The 18822-nt window shown below is 37.9% G+C and overlaps 1 protein-coding gene across 1 annotated transcript; it reads left to right on the plus strand.

Moving 5' to 3' along the window:
• Nucleotides 1-1540: 1540 nt before the first annotated feature.
• Nucleotides 1541-11979, plus strand: LOC144962996 (trafficking protein particle complex subunit 5-like). The gene is made up of 7 exons (XM_078896516.1): nt 1541-1656; nt 5126-5214; nt 5846-5972; nt 7278-7335; nt 8273-8332; nt 8894-8958; nt 9629-11979. Exons 1-7 carry the CDS (start codon nt 1597-1599, stop codon nt 9725-9727), a joined length of 558 nt encoding a protein of 185 aa, XP_078752642.1. The 5' UTR covers nt 1541-1596; the 3' UTR covers nt 9728-11979.
• The last annotated feature ends 6843 nt before the right edge of the window (nt 11980-18822 follow it).

The raw sequence follows: 18822 nt of genomic DNA on the forward strand, positions 1-18822 counted from the left end.
CAGAAAAGTGAGTGGAGCAGGCACTTATGTTGGTAACAACAAGATATGAAGTGAGTAGAAAAGTGCCAGAAGACAATAGAGAATAAAATTTTTTTCGCGGCGGTGGTGGGGTTTGAACCTGCGACCTTATTGGTACGACAACTCCGCCTGGCAGGTGAGAGCGTGGCTCTACCGTGTGAGCTATCCACGAACACAAAAATATTCGTTTCAAACCCAAAGTCATTTCTAGATCCCTCTCTCACCCACTTCTTGAGATCGCCGATTCGTTCACCACCATCGCGAAGTAATTTTGACCAGCAGTTAAGCTTAATAGCCAACATTCTCATCACAAACATATAACATAGAAACGAGAGAAAAAAAAACGGGGAAAATTTTTTTTTTTATTCTCTATTGTCTTCTGGCACTTTTCTACTCACTTCATATCTTGTTGTTACCAACATAAGTGCCTGCTCCACTCACTTTTCTGAATTAAAAAAGCAGCAGCAGTAGTAGTAATAGTAGTACAGTAGAACTCGGAAATAGCGAGTTCGACGGGTCCACTCCTGATTACTCGCTATTTCCGAGTTCTCGCTATTCCCGAGTTGCCAGGAAAGGTCACTCGGCCGTACCAAAATATGGAAAGACAGTGTGTGTGTGTGTGTGTGTGTGTGTGTGTGTGTGTGTGTGTGTGTGTGTGTGCCGCGCGTGCGTGCAAATGACTGTGTGTGGATAAAGTGGGGTGAGGGCGGGGTTGAACGGCCTTCGTCAACTACGTAATGATGGCCACAGGTTGAAGTTGATCCACCCCTTCCATTTCCATCAAGATTTCGTGTATGTGTGTGTGCGAGTGTTTGTATGCACTAGGCATGTTTGATGAGGTAAGCAAACGCATCACTCAATCACTGACCCATTGAAATGATGGTTCCACGCTCCCCTCTCTCGCTGACCGATGCTGCGAAGTGAGGCATGTTGACATGTTGGCTGCCAGTGCTTACCTCGCGCACAAACACACACACCCAACCCCACCCAAATTTGTTTCGCCTACTATGTACTCTCGACTAGGCAACAATGTAATATTACTCGTAACGGAAAATAAGAAAAGAAAAGAAGCTAGGCTAAAAATATTTAAATCGCCCTTGTCTGTTGTTTTGCTTTACTTCGTTCGAAGTCCTAGGCTGGGGCAGGAAATGCTCGTTATTTCCGAGTTGACCTCTTTTTCATACTCGCTACTTGCATGCTAATTTTATTGACCCAAATAAGAGAAAAAAAACGGGGATTTAGATTTTACTCGCTATTTCCGAGTACGTTACTTTCATGTTCTACTGTAGTAGTAGTAGTAGGGCGACGGCGAATGATGTCTTCTGTTCGTGTTCTTCATTATGGAGATTGGAGATGTGGGAACAGAAGGCAGGCCTTGTCTGGACGTCGGGTTGGATCGTTCACCATCAGCTGTTTCAGCATGATTGTATCAGGGCTGGCATCATCTTCAGGATCACTGTTGAGGCAACGTGACGATCCTCATTCAAGATAATATAAAAGCGAATCCAGGAAAATACGAATCGTGCGTTGCTAAAACTATGACTCCTTTTTTCATCTGAAAGACGAAAACCGAACAAAATGTCGGGTAAACAAAAAGCGACTAATTTGGAGAAATCTTTAGGGAAAGTAAAGCCAGAGGTAAAGTCTTTTAAATTTAAAGGAATTATACCTGCAATGTATACACGGACGAATAGTCTCATATTTTATCAATTAATTTATTTAACAAGATGAAACATTCAATTAAATGGTACAGCAATGATTATTAACATTACGCCTACTTTTTACTCTAATCGATTCTGAAAGAGTCTGAGGTCTATCTAGACTATCTAGAATCGTAGTGACTATTCTCACCCCCGGGATGAGAATAAAAAATCGATCGAGCTCTCACCCCCGGGATGAGAGTAGAGGTCCTCGCCACTTCTCGCTATTCTCACCCCTGTTAACCAACACATAGGGAGGGTAGGTAGCCTAGCCTAGCCGCCACCCCTTCTCGATTCTCATCCCGTAGTATTAGTATTACTATTACCTAACCAACAGCCAGATATAAATTGAGACAGGGGGGAGAAAGAAAGAGCGAGGGGGGGGGGGGGGAGACGAAATAGAATGGGGGGGAGAAAGAGAAGAAGAAAATACCAACAAATTAAAAAAAAGAAAGAGGGGAGATGGGGAGAGGGCGAGAAAGATATGAAATATTGAGTGGACAAGAGAAAGGAAATACAAACAATATAAAAGATGTAGAGAAATAAAGTTTGGGGTAGGGGGAGGGAGAGAGCGAGAAAATATAAACAAGTTAAAATACCTAACGTAGGGAGAAATTGAGACAGCTAAGTCAACATAAAATAATAATATGCCCATAAAAGGAAAAGTCCAATTCTTAGAAATTGGGCGAATCCAGTTCGCTTAAAGAGAGAGAGAGAGAGAGAGAGGTTTCTAACAATGATTCCCATATTTCAAGCCAGCCAGTCTACATTTTAAATGCACGACATATAAGTTCACCCTCCTTACGTCCAGTACCACGAGAGATTTGATGATCAGGTGAGAGTGGCGAGGAAGGGGGGGGGGGGGGTTGCTAAGCTGACCCTACACAGGGATGAGAATAGCAAGAAGGGACGGCGGCTAGGTGAGGCTACCCTCCCTACCTGTTGGTTAATAGGGATGAGAATAGCGAGAAGGGACGGGGGTTAGGCTAGGCTACCCTCCCTACCTGTTGGTTAATAGGGATGAGAGCGAGAAGGGACGGGGCACCCTCCCTACCTGTTGGTTAATAGGGATGAGAATAGCGAGAAGGGACGGCGGCTAGGCTACCCTCCCTACCTGTTGGTTAACAGGGATGAGAATAGCGAGAGGATGGGGGGGAGGGGGGGTGCTAAGTTGACCGTACACAGGGATGAGAATAGCGAGAAGGGGCGGGGCTGCATGTTCACCCTCCTTACGTCCAGTGCCACTAAAAGTAGTAACGAGAGAGATGATGATGATCAGATGAGAGTATTAAGGAAGGGGGGGGGGGGGGGGGGGGGGGGGGTACTAAGGTGACCCTACACAGGGATGAGAATAGCGAGAAGAGACGGCGGCTAGGCTAGGCTACCCTCCCTACCTGTTGGTTAACAGGGGTGAGAATAGCGAGAAGAGACGGCGGCTAGGCTAGGCTACCCTCCCTACCTGTTGGTAATAGGGGTGAGAATAGCGAGAAGGGGCAACTACCTCTATTCTCATCCCGGGGGTGAGAGCTCGATCGCTTTTCTATTCTCATCCCGGGGGTGAGAGCTCGATCGCTTTTCTATTCTCATCCCGGGGGTGAGAATAGAGGCAGCCATCTAGAATATACCAGAGAGATATCTTCATTTCCTTTTCTACACTTCGAGAACTTGGGTCTATTCCAAGGGAAGACTAGAATAACCTAGGCATTAGCCATAGTGTAGCGCCGCAAATTGGGTTAGGGCGAGGTAACTTGCTAAAGCCACACTCAAGAATGAGGGTGAATTGTCGAACTCTACCTTTTACGTTTGGGTATGATGAGTATGAGATGAGGCAAAGACTATACCGCTGAGCCAAGCTCCCCTAATTGCCAGGTTTTTATTGATTCCCGCCCTCACAACTACAAAACAATATTCATAAATGAAAATGGCAATGATGTAATTTATATGGGAACGAAGACAACCCCAAACTTCATGATAAATTGCCATGATTACACTTACGGACTTACATTCATTTTGAATGAATCTGACCAGTTACTGAACTGTGGTATGAATTTTGTAACGAAGGAAATGTACATTTATACGATCTAACACCTTTTGCCTCAGTCAGTGACAATGTTAAAAGCAGCGATACCCTTAATCCATTATGCATATCACTGTAATCAGCTTCACACTGATGGAAACTAAGATGGATGTACTTCATGGGTTGATAATTGCATTTGAAAAAGCAACATTATCCCGTATTTATATCTATATATGGATAACTTTCTTTGTCAGGCCTGTAAATCTTCCGTCTATTGCCGGATTTCGGATAGTACGATTTTGCTCTATAATTATAAGTGCTAATATTTATTTTTAAAAATTAATAGTAAAAATAAAATTCTTAACGTCAAAGAACAGAACCAATAAAAAATGAAATAAAAGACTTTTATTTCGTTCCTCGAAAAAATCAGTTATTCCGTTTCAAATGCCGACTTAAAAAACAAAACAAAAAACAACTTTTTATTTGTCGCATCTACAAAACAAAATGTCTATCAGTTAGCTATAATATTATCATGCCACCTACACACTCCGCTAGACGGGGATGTATTTACTGCCTGGTTACTGTTCTTTACTGTATTTTACGATCACCGGCTTCAGGCAGCCCTTACCGTTGGTTACTGTGCCACAGCCAGCAAGGGTCGCGAGCACATCTATGTCGCGAAGTTCGCGCGAGTCGTCGAACACACACCCAGTCAGTAAATAACGCACGCACAGAAGTGTGGCGAACCGTACCGGAAGGTTTCTCTCTATTTTGCTACCGACACACATGCATTTCTCCGGTTCTCATATCTTTTTCTCTATATTTTATTGGTTCCGTCCCGATGTGAGACGAAAAAAAAATAATACGAAATAATTATTTTTCTTCGAAATATATATTCTCCGAAAGGTCCACATGACCGCACCACCTCCTCCTCTTCTTCTTCTTCTTCTTCTTCTTCTTCTTCTTCTTCTTCTTCTTCTTCTTCTTCTTCTTCTTCTTCTTCTTCTTCTTCTTCTTCTTCTTCTTCTTCTTCTTCTTCTTCTTCTTCTTCTTCTTCTTCTTCTTCTTTTATAAGAATTAATCCAATTACAGTGCACTCTGGATACGTCGAAAGAATCAGCGTAAACATTTAACACAAACAAACAGGAGCTAACTCAGACCAGGGCCCTCAAATAATTGGGATTTTTTTTTTTTGGTACCATAAAATAAGGACCTCATTACAAATAAGTAGGGGAAAGTGACATGATTTGACTAGTCAATTGACGTGTCATATCTGTGTTGTGTTTATTAATTAATCCATATTTTTCTTCTGTTGTGTTTATTTTTGCGTGTTCAAAAAGTTCCGACAATTTTTTCACCAACCATTTACAGGCCTGCTTTGTTATTTCAGGTTGATATTGCAACTTTTGCTTTACTTTTCTCTGAGATTGTGCAATACTCCCAAAACCGGATACAAACTGTCCCTGAATTGCAATCAAAGTAAGAACGGTATTTTATTTTAGTTTGTATGTTTTTAAATTGCCTCAGCAAATAATACTGTGTCAAAGTTTAAAAAGATATAATTTGTTATTATGTTTTGCACTTTCATTTTGCTCAGTAAAACATCGCTTCTTAGATGACTAGAAGCACGGCAGATAGTAAGGGTGATGAAAGTAAAATGTAAAAATGGGGTGATGTGGAGGTCAGGCCCATTGGCATTAGTGTAAATGTTGACGTTGCTGTCAAAGCACTATGTACCTATTGCAATGATGTGATTAGCTATGGGAGCTGGAAAAAGAAAAATTTGCTTTGATAATATTCGGTTAAAAAAACTGAAACAGCTTAAAAGCCTACATTTAGAAAGAGACCAAAAGCAAACTATAGTGTTGTTTCAACAAGTTTAGAGGTCACCCTCTTACTTGCCCTGTTATTCAACAATGATCCGAGTGAGTTTAATATTTGAGTGAAAAATTTCCTCGCTTTTGACATTTTGTCAGCATCATCATCAATTTAAATTTCAGCATGCAGTTTGAAATTAATTGATCTAGAATTCCAAAATTGTTAACTAGTCAAAAAAATATAATATAATGTTAACAAAATGTTATTATTTTATTTCCTTTATCTCATTCAGATTATCTGACCTTGGCCAGCATGTCGGCTCTCATATGCTGGATGTTTTGTTTCTCAGAGAGAAAGGATTCAAGAGAGAAGTTAAATTGCTAAATATGTTAATATTTATCAAGAATAATTTTTGGAAGGTGAATATTTGTAAATTTAGGTTGAAATTCATGTTACCTTAATGTAAACAATTGTACCTAGGAATACTTCCCTAAAGTAGTATTCTGCTTCTTTACTTGGAAAATTAATTGGCACAAAGATAGATATATGGCAATTACCATGAAGACAGTGAAAAAATTGCTAAATTAAAAAGATCAATAGATGAATAAGATAATGTTTTGAAATGCATTTTTTTTTCATTTGTCTTTGATAGCAAAGTCTTGGAAATCCAATATGAGCTAATCCCAAAGCCACCATTTTACGTTTTATATGTCAATTTTTTCATTTTTGGAAGTGATTGGCATGCCATTGATTCACCTGAACTCACATTTAACTACACTACTCGCTAGATTCTAGCATTCCGAATTCCAGCACACTCCGCTATAGCTCTGCAATACGACATGGTGGAGCTGGGTGACTGAATGTATTGGTTACCTCCCATGAGCATCAGATTTTAGCACGCTCAGATTCTAACACACTTTTTGGCTTTCCTAAGGGTGTGTTAGAATCCAGCGAGTACTCTATAACACCTTTGAAAATGAACTTTAACATCCTTAGTTTATATGGTTTTTTATTTTTCAAGTGCAAGGCTTATTCTTTTACTTAATGGCTTAAGGGAGGCAATTCCTTACCTGCCTACTTTTACGGATCATCCGTAATTGTTACGGAAATTAGGTAACAATTTCAGGCATACGGAAATGGAAAAAATATTACGGATTTTGATTTCACAGAAATTTGGTCGTAGTGTTGGAGAAGAAAAAAAACAATTATTTTCTTTTCTTTTAAGTTCCCGCAGTTATCCAAGAAAGAAAAGAAAAAAGTTCCCTTAAACTTAAAGTTATAAAGGCTACTGCTCAGTTCTCGCCCATGATAGCTTAGTCGATTGCCAGCTAGTAATGGTGGAGGTCGACAACATTTATTTTACGTATAGAAGGTTGTAGATACGCAGTATTTTTAATTTTTGTTGTTGTTGTTGTTAATTGGTGGAGTATTACTAAAATTGTACCATTTATTACTGATGAATTTTGTGTTGGCTACTGATTTTGAAATGTTCAAGTAGACAGGTATGCAATTCATTTGTAATATACAAATGTAGTACGCCTCAATGAGTAGAATGCCCTATGCATTCACTATGCTTTTAACTGAATATGATTTGTCTAAAATCATAATAGACTTGCCTTGAATACTTGGTTTTTACAGTATTTAATGCTGTGCTTTAAAGATGGATAATCTCGATTCTGGCATATATTTGTTTACTTGAATGATTTTAATTCGTTTCTCCATAGATTGTTTTTGGTAAAGAAGCTGACAAGCTTGAGCAAGCAAATGAAGATGACAGAACATGTATCCTTGTGATAAGTTGTGGTTTTATTGGATATTTCATAATAATGTCTTTTTAGTTTATTTTAAAAGACAGATAAATTTAATGATACTTATCAGTCCAACTTTGATTTTTCGTTTCATTTTTAAAAAACTGATACACTCCAACTAGACCAAAATCTGCAAAAGACAGATGTTTATTATATACTCTAAGAGCTTGCAGGACACAGAAGTCAAGAACACGATAATTTATCAGCTCTACCTCTATCTCCCTTTTTAAATATTGATGTTATATTTGCATGTTCCCAGTCTTTTGTTAGGCAGAGGAAAGTGTGAACTGAGGCTAATTCTTGTGCAAAGGTCTTAATTCATTTAGCAGTGATCCTGTCAAATCGAGAGGCTTCTTTCTCATTGAGATCCTGCATCAGCTTTAGAATTCTTTTCTCAGAGCCAATTGTTTTGATTAAAATGTTGTTTTGTTTTTCTCTGGTTATTGAGTGGATATACCGTGTTCATTGCTCAGGGAGTCATCACGTTCCCTGTTCTTGTGCTCCTAATTTGAGACTATAATCATTGATCATATTATCCAGATATTTTGAATGGACTTGTCTGTGTTGTTTTTGGGCAACTTTTTTTAATGTTGGTGCCTTTCATATTTGCATTTTGTGATTTTATTTCAACAGAGCATGTCTCTTATACTTTGGAATTGTGTTATAGTAACTTTGTGATATTGTATGCTTCATAGAAAATTCAATACTAGCATGATCAAGAACTTTTCCTTTTACTTCATTGATATTCTTTGAAAAAAAAAGACTGAGCTAAAAATCAATTTATCTGACATTAAATCTTGAATCTTATGCAGTTTTTTATAAGGTTTTGTCAATTTTATGTCTTTAAAAACATATTTGTTTTCGTGAAATGTGAATCTTAGCACAAGCTTGATCCTTGACCTCATCACAAGATTACATAATTGAGAAAGAGCCTCTTGTAAATAGATTCATATCTGTACCAAAAGATAAAGGTATGCAATTAATGTGACATTAGATGTTTTGATGCAATATGCAGCTGTATTTTTACGGTTAGATGGGTAGTGAATCACTTTAAAATGAGAGATGGGTAGTGAATCTCTTTAAAAGGGGGGATCCTTTCAAAGCTATTGATCTGTTGTGAAATATGCATTATTTATTAAGGCTTTTTCATGGTTTTATTCCATTGATGATTAATTGGAAGTAAATTATTGTAAATTCTAATACCAGACAGCACAGAAAATAATACAGGAAAAGATTTCCCCCAAAATTCAACCTTGGAAAGAAATGAGTTTAGTTACTTTATGAGGTATTGTTGAGATTCTTTAAAAGATTATCTTTTGCTTAATAGTCCATTGGATCTTGTTTGAATGTTTCATCTTGCATGTGAATATGGAGCATATGGTGAGGAAAGGGAAAGGCTGTATCAAGAAAAAATTACTTGAACACATAAACTAAAATGACAATTAAGTTTATAGAACCGATAGAAGGTGGGAATTTTGAAAGGGTTTGATAAGGAAAAGAAATAATTAACATTTTACTCTTGATATTCACAGGAAGTGTAAACTGTGCAGCATTCACTGCTGGAATGGTCGAGGCTGTACTGAACGGTGCTAATTTTGTAAGTTTTATAACTTTAATTATTTAGAATAAAACCCCTGTTTGCGGTGCATGTGTTCGAAGGCTGTAATGGAAATCAAATTCATATGTATTTTAAATATATTTGATACCAGCAAAATAATCTGAGTTAGCGCTCTTTCACATCATCTTTAGAGTGAAAAATATTTGGAGTTGCTTTGGTCTAGAATTATTGTGCATAATTAATTAGCAACTTAGTGTGTAGCAATTCATAATGCATTTTTCAATTAAGGAAATTTGTTTATTCATGATAGGATTTATCCTATGAATCAAGGCCTCTTACCCTTATAAAACTTTTTTTCTAAAAACCATCAGCTTGACATAGACATGGTTAAATTTTGTCTTCATATATAATGGTGTGCACCAATACAATTTATAAATTACTCGGTAAATAATTTAAATTCACTATGCTAACAAAGGTTGAAGATTGAAATGTCTAACAACAACAATAATTTAGTTTGTTATCATGTTTTTATAATTACATTTGATAATATATCTGATACTTATCCCATGCAAGTAATTTGTTGGTCATTTTTATGTAATTTCTTAATTCTTATTTTATTTTTTGGTAGTAACATTACTGTTAGGTTTTATGCCGTTTTTGTGTCTTTTAATATGTAAAGTGAAAGTATTATTTTAAATGTTTATTACAGCCAGCCAAGGTAACAGTCCACTGGCACAAGGGAACAACATATGTCATAAAGTTTGATGAAGCAGTGATAGCCAGGGACAAAATGATTGATGCAAGATGAGTTGTCTGTGTGTTTGTAATGAAATTGTGAATGAAGTATGGAGACCAAGGACAGATCATTCAAGATTAGAACTGAATATTTTCTGGATTTTAAATGATGTGTGTGGAGTTAATTGGAAATTTTTCCAATATGAATTATGTATAAGTGTTATGAAACAAAATTCTCCTTTATATTATTAAGGAGCACAATCGAAAATTACTGTCTTATCCAAGCTAGCAATGTTAATCTGATAACTCACCTATACCTTTGTTAAACAAAACAAACAAGAAATTTGAAGAAATCATTTTGGCCTCTCACAGAAATTAAATGAGCTGCATTGTTTTACAAGGATGATTCGATTTTAATGTAACTTGCATTTGCATCATATCTTTCATTTTTTAACAAAATGCTATTAACAGCAGTATTGGTGAGGCTTTATTTAACAATAAATCACATTGCTGTAACTTTCTTTTCTTGGAAAATGGTTTGGCTGTATGTTTAATAAGTTAAGTAATGAGAGAAAGATTTATTATTCCTGCATTTTTTGATAACCCCGAGACCCTGAAGAGAGACAATAAAAAGAGATATTTCATCTTGTATGTCATCACAGTTTCATAAAAAGGACAACACATACAGGCCTGTTAATCTTCCGTCTATTGTCGGATTTCTGACAGTACAATTTTGCTCTATAAGTGCTAAAAAAAAATAAAATAAAAGATGATAGTAAAAATAACATTCGTAACGCCAAATAACAGAACCAACAAAAAAGAAAATAAAAGACTTTTATTTCGTTCCTCGAAAAAATTAGATTTTATTCCGTTTCAAATGCCGACTTAAAAAAACAAAACAAAAAACCTTTTTATTTGTCGCACTAAAGACAAAACATGCCGTCTATCAGTCAGCTATCATATTATCATGCCACCTACACGCTGCGCTAGACGTTTATGTATTCACTGCTTGGCTACTATGCCACAGCCAGCGAGAGAGAGGTCGCGAAGTTCGCGCAAGTTGTCTTCACACACACACACACACCTAGTCAGTAAATAACGCACACACCGAAGTGTGTCGAACCGGACTGGAAGGTTTCTCTCTATTTTGCTACCGACACACATGCATATCTCCGGTTCTTATTTCTCAGTCTCTATATTTCTTTGGTTCCGTCCCGATGTGAGATGGAAAAAAAAATAATGCGAAATAATTATTTTTCTTCGAAATATAAATTCTTCTCCGAAAGCTCTCACACCACCGCACCACCTCCTCTTCTTCCTCTTCGTTGTCTTCATCTTCTTCTTCATCATCTTCTTCTTCTTCTTCTTCTTCTTCTTCTTCTTCTTCTTCTTCTTCTTCTTCTTCTTCTTCTTCTTCTTCTTCTTCTTCTTCTTCTTCTTCCTCTTCTTCTTCTTCTATAAGAATTAATCCAAATAAACGAAAGAATCAGCGTAAACATTTAACACAAACAGGAGCGAAGATACGCAGCTTCCTGTGTCGAGCACTAGACGTCTAGATACACATCCTTCAAAAGGGTAGGAATTGTTCTCTTCCTTTCATTTTACAACTAACTCAGACCTGGGACCTCAAATAATTGGGATTTTTTTTTTTTTGATACCACAAAATAAGGACCTCGTTATAAATAAGTAGGGGAAAGTGACATGATATGACTAGTCAATTGACGTGTCATATCTGTGTTGTGTCCATATTTTTGTCCTGTTGTGTCTATTTTCGCGTGTTCAAAATGTTCCGACAATTTTTTCAGCAACCACTTACAGGCCTGAACACATATAGTTACATCTTCTCATAATATCAAAGTTAATTATTTTTAGAATTAAGATTAAAACCTCCAAAACATTCAAGACCACCCCAAATCTTCAAGTCATATCTGAATATTCCGGTCTGAGAATATTTAGCGTGTAATGAATAATTGTATGGCAATTGATTGTTTACATCATTTTCTTCTCACCTCATTTTATTTAAATGTATTTATTTTGTATATATTGATTGTTGTTCATAATGAGGTTATTGATTTTTTGATAGTTGAATGTATTTGAGTGATTGTAAAAGTTGCTGGCAATGTATGGACGTAAATTATTACAAAAATCTTTTTGCATCATCTCATTATGAATAAAAAAATACTTTTATTTGTCCGGATTATGGAATTTTTACACATTGTTCCACCTCCAATTTCATGTTATTATTTAGTGTGTTTACTGCACTCAAATAATCATTATGATCATCTATTCTAATAAATGCTCATACGTAAGGAAATTCTTAAATTATACAAATTTCTTGGCCTATTTTTTTCATCAGATCATCCTTTCCTTTAAGGATGGGCATTAATTGATATTGGGTAGTATTGCTGCAACTATTAATGGAGTAATCCAGTATCAACCAATAATCAGGTCCAACATTACACCATCAATATATTGCACACAGTCATATTATGTGACACATTTTCATATTCGAAGTTGTGACAGCAAAGTTTTCACCTCAAACTTGTCACCACTAAAGGATCTTTTCTTGCAATTTCTAAATTCTAAAAAAATCTGAAAATTGCCTGTAAATGCCAGGTGATGAATAAAAAAAATGTAACCAAAAATCAGATTTTTAAAAAGTTTTTGACGAAATGTGCGGTGAAGAGCGAAATAACGCTGTGGAAGGCAAAATTATGTCACTGCATATATGCTGATGCAGTGGCATTTGCATTTCCTGGAGAAAAGATTATGTTAACATCATCTTTGTGGTCACTGGCATTGTCTAGGCCAACTAGATCTAAGCTTTCCTCAGGTTCAGTGCATGCAAATCGCTCTCACCTCGTCATAGTAAGTGTTGTCCAGTGTGAGAAAATCATATGGAGCAATGTAGTGAATTCTAGCACTAATATTACTTATTTCTGACTTACTTGGCAGTCTAAGACTTCGCGGGTGGTTGGATGGGAGCATCACCCTTGAATCATATACCTATGATGTTCGCATGGGTGTACGATCCGATAGTGATGTCGTTTCTTCTTCTCTTTACTAGCCTATCCTGCTTCTTTGGTTTGTGATTGTATTTTTGACAGGGGATATTTTTTTTTCTGTAAATCTTCTGCCTGTTTGTTCTTGGTTATTTATAATTTAGCTTATGATATCTTTAGGTTATGATTTTGATTTACATTTGTACTATTTTTGTTAGATTGCTTGTTTTTTTGTTTCAGCGGTCTCTCATATAACCTCAATTGTGTTGGAAGAGACCTAAAGCAACAAACAAAAAAAACAAAAAAAAAGTCTAAGACTTCAGCCTGTTTTACATTGGTTCCGCTTGAATTCTCCAATTTTTTTCTTTGCTGCCAGCTTCATTCTGTTGTATTGATCTTTAACATGTTTTATGCTTCAACCATAAGAGTACAATGCATTCAGTTTTACTTGTATGCCTGACCACGCATCATTACGATTTTTCACTACCTGTGGCATTCCATCTCTCTTTTCGATTATGTCCTTTTTCTTCTCAATGAAAACCAGAAGACTTTGTTTCTCTTCATTGCTCCAGTTAGAACAACGATTTTGGCTTTGAGCATTCATGTTTCAAGTTGGAAGTGTTTATTGTATTCTTACACTGCTCATGCGCAATTGAATGGGGGTACAAAGGTAAATAATATTTATTGTTCATTGATCAGCAAGATTCTAAACACTGTTCCAGAGCTGAGACCTAACAACACTTTGTGAATATGAAGTAGAAATATACTAAAGCATCTGGGTAGGGTCTTTGACCTCCCATGGTGGGCAGAAGGTCACGCTGGGTCTTCTATCCCCTTATCTCTGTTTTCCGAGTTGCTTTCTTTCTTTGTCTTGGAGTGGATTACTTAGTTTTGTCTCAGCCCTGGCTGGAGTCTTTGACTGGGAGGGAAATAGTCAAATGTATAGTTATAGTTTTGGGAGATGATATTTTTTTCCTTGTAAATCATCTCTCTGTTATGTATTGTTATGTATCCTGTAAACATTTGAGTGTTTTCATCTTAGTGGGATCCTGTGTTGGGTGAGAATTTTAGGTGATATCAAACAAAGTACATTGGTGGTATGCTCTTGGAATCTACATCTGTTCCCTTTTTAAACCAATTCCAGTTTGTCTTGCTTTTTCTTGGGTTCTTTGATTATAAATCTAGAACATTTTGACAATTCCATTTTCTTCTTTTTACTGGTGTTGATATGACAAGAATGTGTTGCAAACGCCGTAAAACCCTTAAAAACAACATAAAAAAACAAACATACTAAAGCCTGTTTCTAATTAGCAAGTTGCTAGCCCTAGCAGAGTGCTAAGGTAGCGAAAGGAATTTCCGACTTGTAGGTACATTTTACACTCTGTGAAACTTAACTTGATAAACCAGGAATAAACATAATGGTTAAATGATAAGAAGAAACCTGGACACTGTCTGTGTTAAAATCAAAGAGTCATGAAGTCAACTAGTTTACTTTATTTCGTCATGTACATCTTAATGAGTGGGGCAACATGATTAGCAACCAAATGCTTAGCTTTTTATTTTTGCGAGATGAAGTCCATAAAATGTACAAATGTTCTTTATTTTCAAAAGACAGAGAAACAAAAATTCCTGCCAACAATTCTTTATGTTGTGCTGGTCCTAATCGAGGATTACAGAAAACGCGTCCACATTTAATCATCTGAGCCCCAACATAAATATGCCATGGGCTGAGGTATCCACCTGGCAACCTGGTGTCAAACCCAGCTTCAAATATTTGTTCAACATTGTTTAGACTGATACCAGACAGAATATGATTGGGTAATTATGTAGGGAATTATGTAATCGTCATCAAGGTGAAAGAAAACATGGGTCAAAAAATAAATGTTTGTTAAAAGCAAGCAAATGTTTGTTAGAAACCTCAAGTATAATGCCACAGCGAATCTCCTTATGATACTTTTCAGGACCAAATACTTAAGTACATAGTGACCTAGCTACAGAGTTCCCATTATCGTTTAGTTATATTGGATAGGTGACCAAACGCGCGTTCGGGGGAGCTGTTCTCAGTGCTTCAAAGTCTACATTTGTTGTACTAAGTACTGGGTTTATCACCAGTTGGTCAAACTTAAGTCTCTGACACAGTCTCCCATTCCTTGAATGTACATTTAAAGGCAGGGTAAAATTTCGAGAAAATGTTTTTTTTTTCCCCAGTACTGTTGTGGATATTACAGCTTTCAAACAACTGTCTTCTTCCTCGAACAGGCTTCTTTACATAACTGACACGTTCATTGTCGTTAAAAATAGAATCAACAAGAGTATTTGTCATGAACTTCATCTTCAGCATTATAAGTATTGGTCAAAACTGAATCATAACCAGAGCAATCTTTTTCTTTGTCACTAATCCTTGAATTTAGGAGCACAATCTGATGTTCAGTTTTTATTCATGCCCAACACTCAATGGGAGCAAAAACAAGACAGTTGTCTTATTGCCCAATGGGAGCAAAAACAAGACAGTTGTCTTATTGCCAACATTCCCGCAAAGTAAAATTTCAAAAAATAATTTTTAAAAATACCCTTGGCTTGAGGGATTTCAGCATTTGTGACTTAACCTTTTGTTTTTTTCTTTCTAAATGGTATTTTGTACAGTAATGAGAACAATCATCATAAACAAGACTAGAATCACTTGATAACAATTTACATATTTCTTCAGCGTTTGTAAGTGTAGTTGTTCCACTGGCAACAGACTGAAAAATATATATGATTTTACTCCACCACCTATTGAATCGTACTCACTTTTGCCGTGATGCTTCCCAGTTCAATATTTCTCAGCCAATTTACTAAAATAGAACACTTGTAGCCTGTAATTGTACTGAAAGACACAATTGTCTGAAAACAGCCAGGTATTCATTGTACACCTGAGTGCGGTGAGAGAATATGACTAAAGAGCCTTCCCCAAAGACTCATCTATGCACCACTCAGTGCGGGACTCGAATCCAGGACCATCCGATACAAAGGCGAGTGTCATACCACAAGACTACATAGACTTACTTACTTAGGCCCTTCACTCTGGCTGGAGCATAGGCCGTCGACGGATCCCCTCTATCTTGTCCGGCTTTGTGCCAACTTCTCATAGCCGCACAATATTCCGCAAGAAAATTCTTTTTTTTTTTTAATCTCCGTAACTAAGTTTGTAGGGAAATGCAGAGTGTGCTCTATTGGTAGAGATACCGACTTTGGGTGTCCTCGAGTTGGGCACTTTTGGGGGGATTGTTTTTGGGGCATATTTCACTCACTGTTCCTCCATAGAGGACTGTGACTGGATTGTTGCAGACAATAACCCTAAATTTAAAGTCCTGACTGTGTAGCCTACCGTCTTCCGTTCCCCGAGCTTTGATATGACCAATAATTAATGTCGCAAGCACTGCTTAACTTTTAAAAACGTTCATGTCAAGTTTATTATGTATAAAAAATATGGTGGGGGGGGGGGGGGTGGCGCTCTGTGGCCTTGTAGTACGATACTCGGATTGCAGTCTGTAGATTGAAGTTTCGAATGACCTAAAGCGCTAAAAAGTTGAGTCAGTGGAAAAAAAGCTATTTACTTTCATTTTCTCGCTGTACTCGGGTGTAAAATGAATATATGAAAGTCAACGTTTTCTCTGACGATAAAAATTTAAAAAAGCAAAGGATTCGCGCCAAGAAGGACAGTCTATTTTGTTGACAGAATCATGCTACTCACTTTCCTCTAGATAAAGGAAAGCGAGTCCCGTAGCGCGTTGGGGATTTTGTTGGGCGGTGCCTTGTGTCAACGGCATGACTTGGAAAGAGTGACCAATTCCTCATCGCATTTACTTTGCCCAGATCTAATGAGACACAACTAATTACGACTCATCAGAAGATTAACAGCTCGGCGTAATCCGAAGCCTTCGTGAACTCCTAACCGGAACCGGACACTTTCTCCAAAGACACCACAATACTCGGAGACAACCAACAAAAGAAAGTGAATAGTAAATTGTATTAAATAGATCAACCAATGGGATCGTTTCAGGATTCACAAAAGGTCAGAAAATCGAGAAACGGTCGAGAATTTGACAGTTTTCTTCATGGGTCGACAAAAAGGTAAAAAATTCAATCGTTTGGGTACATGGTTCTGTAAATGGTCGAGACTTTGTTCAGGTTTATTTCAACACTACCACCACTACATCATCATCACTACCACCATTACTGCACCCATCACCATCACAACAACATCCCTATTATCACTAATGGAGCCACCACCACAACATCATCACTACTGCAACAACCACCACCACGTCATCATCACTACCACCACTACTGCACCCATCATCACTACTGCAACCACCAACACATCATAAAATCACTACCACCACATCATCATCATCATCACTACCACCACTACTGCAAGAACCACCACCACATCACCATCACTCCCACCATTACTGCAACCACCACCATCACATTATTATCTCTACCACTACTAAAACTCCTCCACTACATCATCATCACTACCACCACTACTACTACCTCCACCACCACCACATCATCACTAGACCACTACTGCAACAACCACCACCACCACCACCACCAAGTCATCATCACTAACAGCACTACTTCAACCACTGCTACCGCCACTACATCATCATCACTACCCCCATTACTGAAACCACCACTGCAACTGCAACCATCACAACCACTACCACATCATGATCACTACCACCACATTATCATCATCACTACTGCAACCACCACCACATCATCATTACTACCATCACTACTGCAACCAACACCACACCACATTATCATCATCATCATCACTACCAATACTACTGCAACAACCACCACATCACTATCAATACCACCATTACAGCAATCACCACCACATCATCATTATCTCTACCACCACTATTACAACTACAACTCCTCCACCACATCGTCATCACTGCCACCGTGACTGTATCCACCACCACATCATCACTACTAATGCAACCGCCACCGCAACACAATTACCATTTACCACCACCACAGCATCATCACTACGGCCGTAGAGGTCGGGCAACCACAACCACGACCACCACATCATCATCACTACCACTGCTATTGCAAACATCAGCACCACCACATCGTCATCACTACCACCACTACTACAACCACCACCACAAAAAATATTGAGCTTTTATATAGCGCAATATCCTCTAAATGTGCTCAAAGCGCGTTACAATTACAAGGGGTCACTGGCCAACAGCAACACTTAACACGTAGGACGAGACATGACGACTGTTAGGCGATATTACAATGTTTTCGGACGGAGACAACGCTGTTGACGGCCAGGTACTCATTTACACCCGAGTACGGTGAGAGAATGTGAGTAAAGAGCCATTTCCAAGGACTCAAATATGCGCCGAGCGAGGCTCGAACCCAGGACCTTCCGATCCGAAAGCGAGTGTCATACCACAAGACCACACAGCCACACCACCACCACATTATCATCATTATCATCACTAACACCACTACTACAACCACCACCACTACATCATCATCATCATCATCAACAACATTATTAACACAACTGCAACCGCCACCACCACCACACTATCATCATTACTGCCACCACTACTGAAACAACCGCCACATCCCCATCATCATCATCATCATCACTAACACCACTACTGCAACCACCACCCTATTATCATCATTACCACCACTGCTGCAACCTACACCACCACTACACCCCATCATCACATCCATACCACCACCACAGCAACCCCCACCACATCACCACCACTACAACAACCCCCCACCACCACATCATCATAAATTTCTCCTCACCACATCAGCTATGCACCTTTCTATTTATAATATATGTATCTGAAATCATTAAAAAAATTTAAGTCTTTCCTTTTTTTCGTGGAGTTCACTGGTCATAATTTGGGTCTTGAAAAGGTCTGGAATTTTATTTTTTGGATGTTTACTAACAACTCACTTTTCAACGTCGCCTTGTATTGTGACGTAATTTTGAGCGAAGTGGCAGGTTCTAAACTTTTGAAGGTTAACACAGCCCCGTATCTAAAGGTTAGGAAGCGTCCATGATGCCACTTATACACACAAATCATTTTGTTTCCGACAGAAAAGTCCATCTAAGGCCTGGCTAAAA

This window comes from Berghia stephanieae, chromosome 1 (assembly GCF_034508935.2).
Source record: "Berghia stephanieae isolate SIO BIC M18660-M18661 chromosome 1, UCSD_Bste_1.3, whole genome shotgun sequence".
In the NCBI taxonomy this organism is placed as follows: Eukaryota; Metazoa; Mollusca; class Gastropoda; order Nudibranchia; family Aeolidiidae; genus Berghia; species Berghia stephanieae.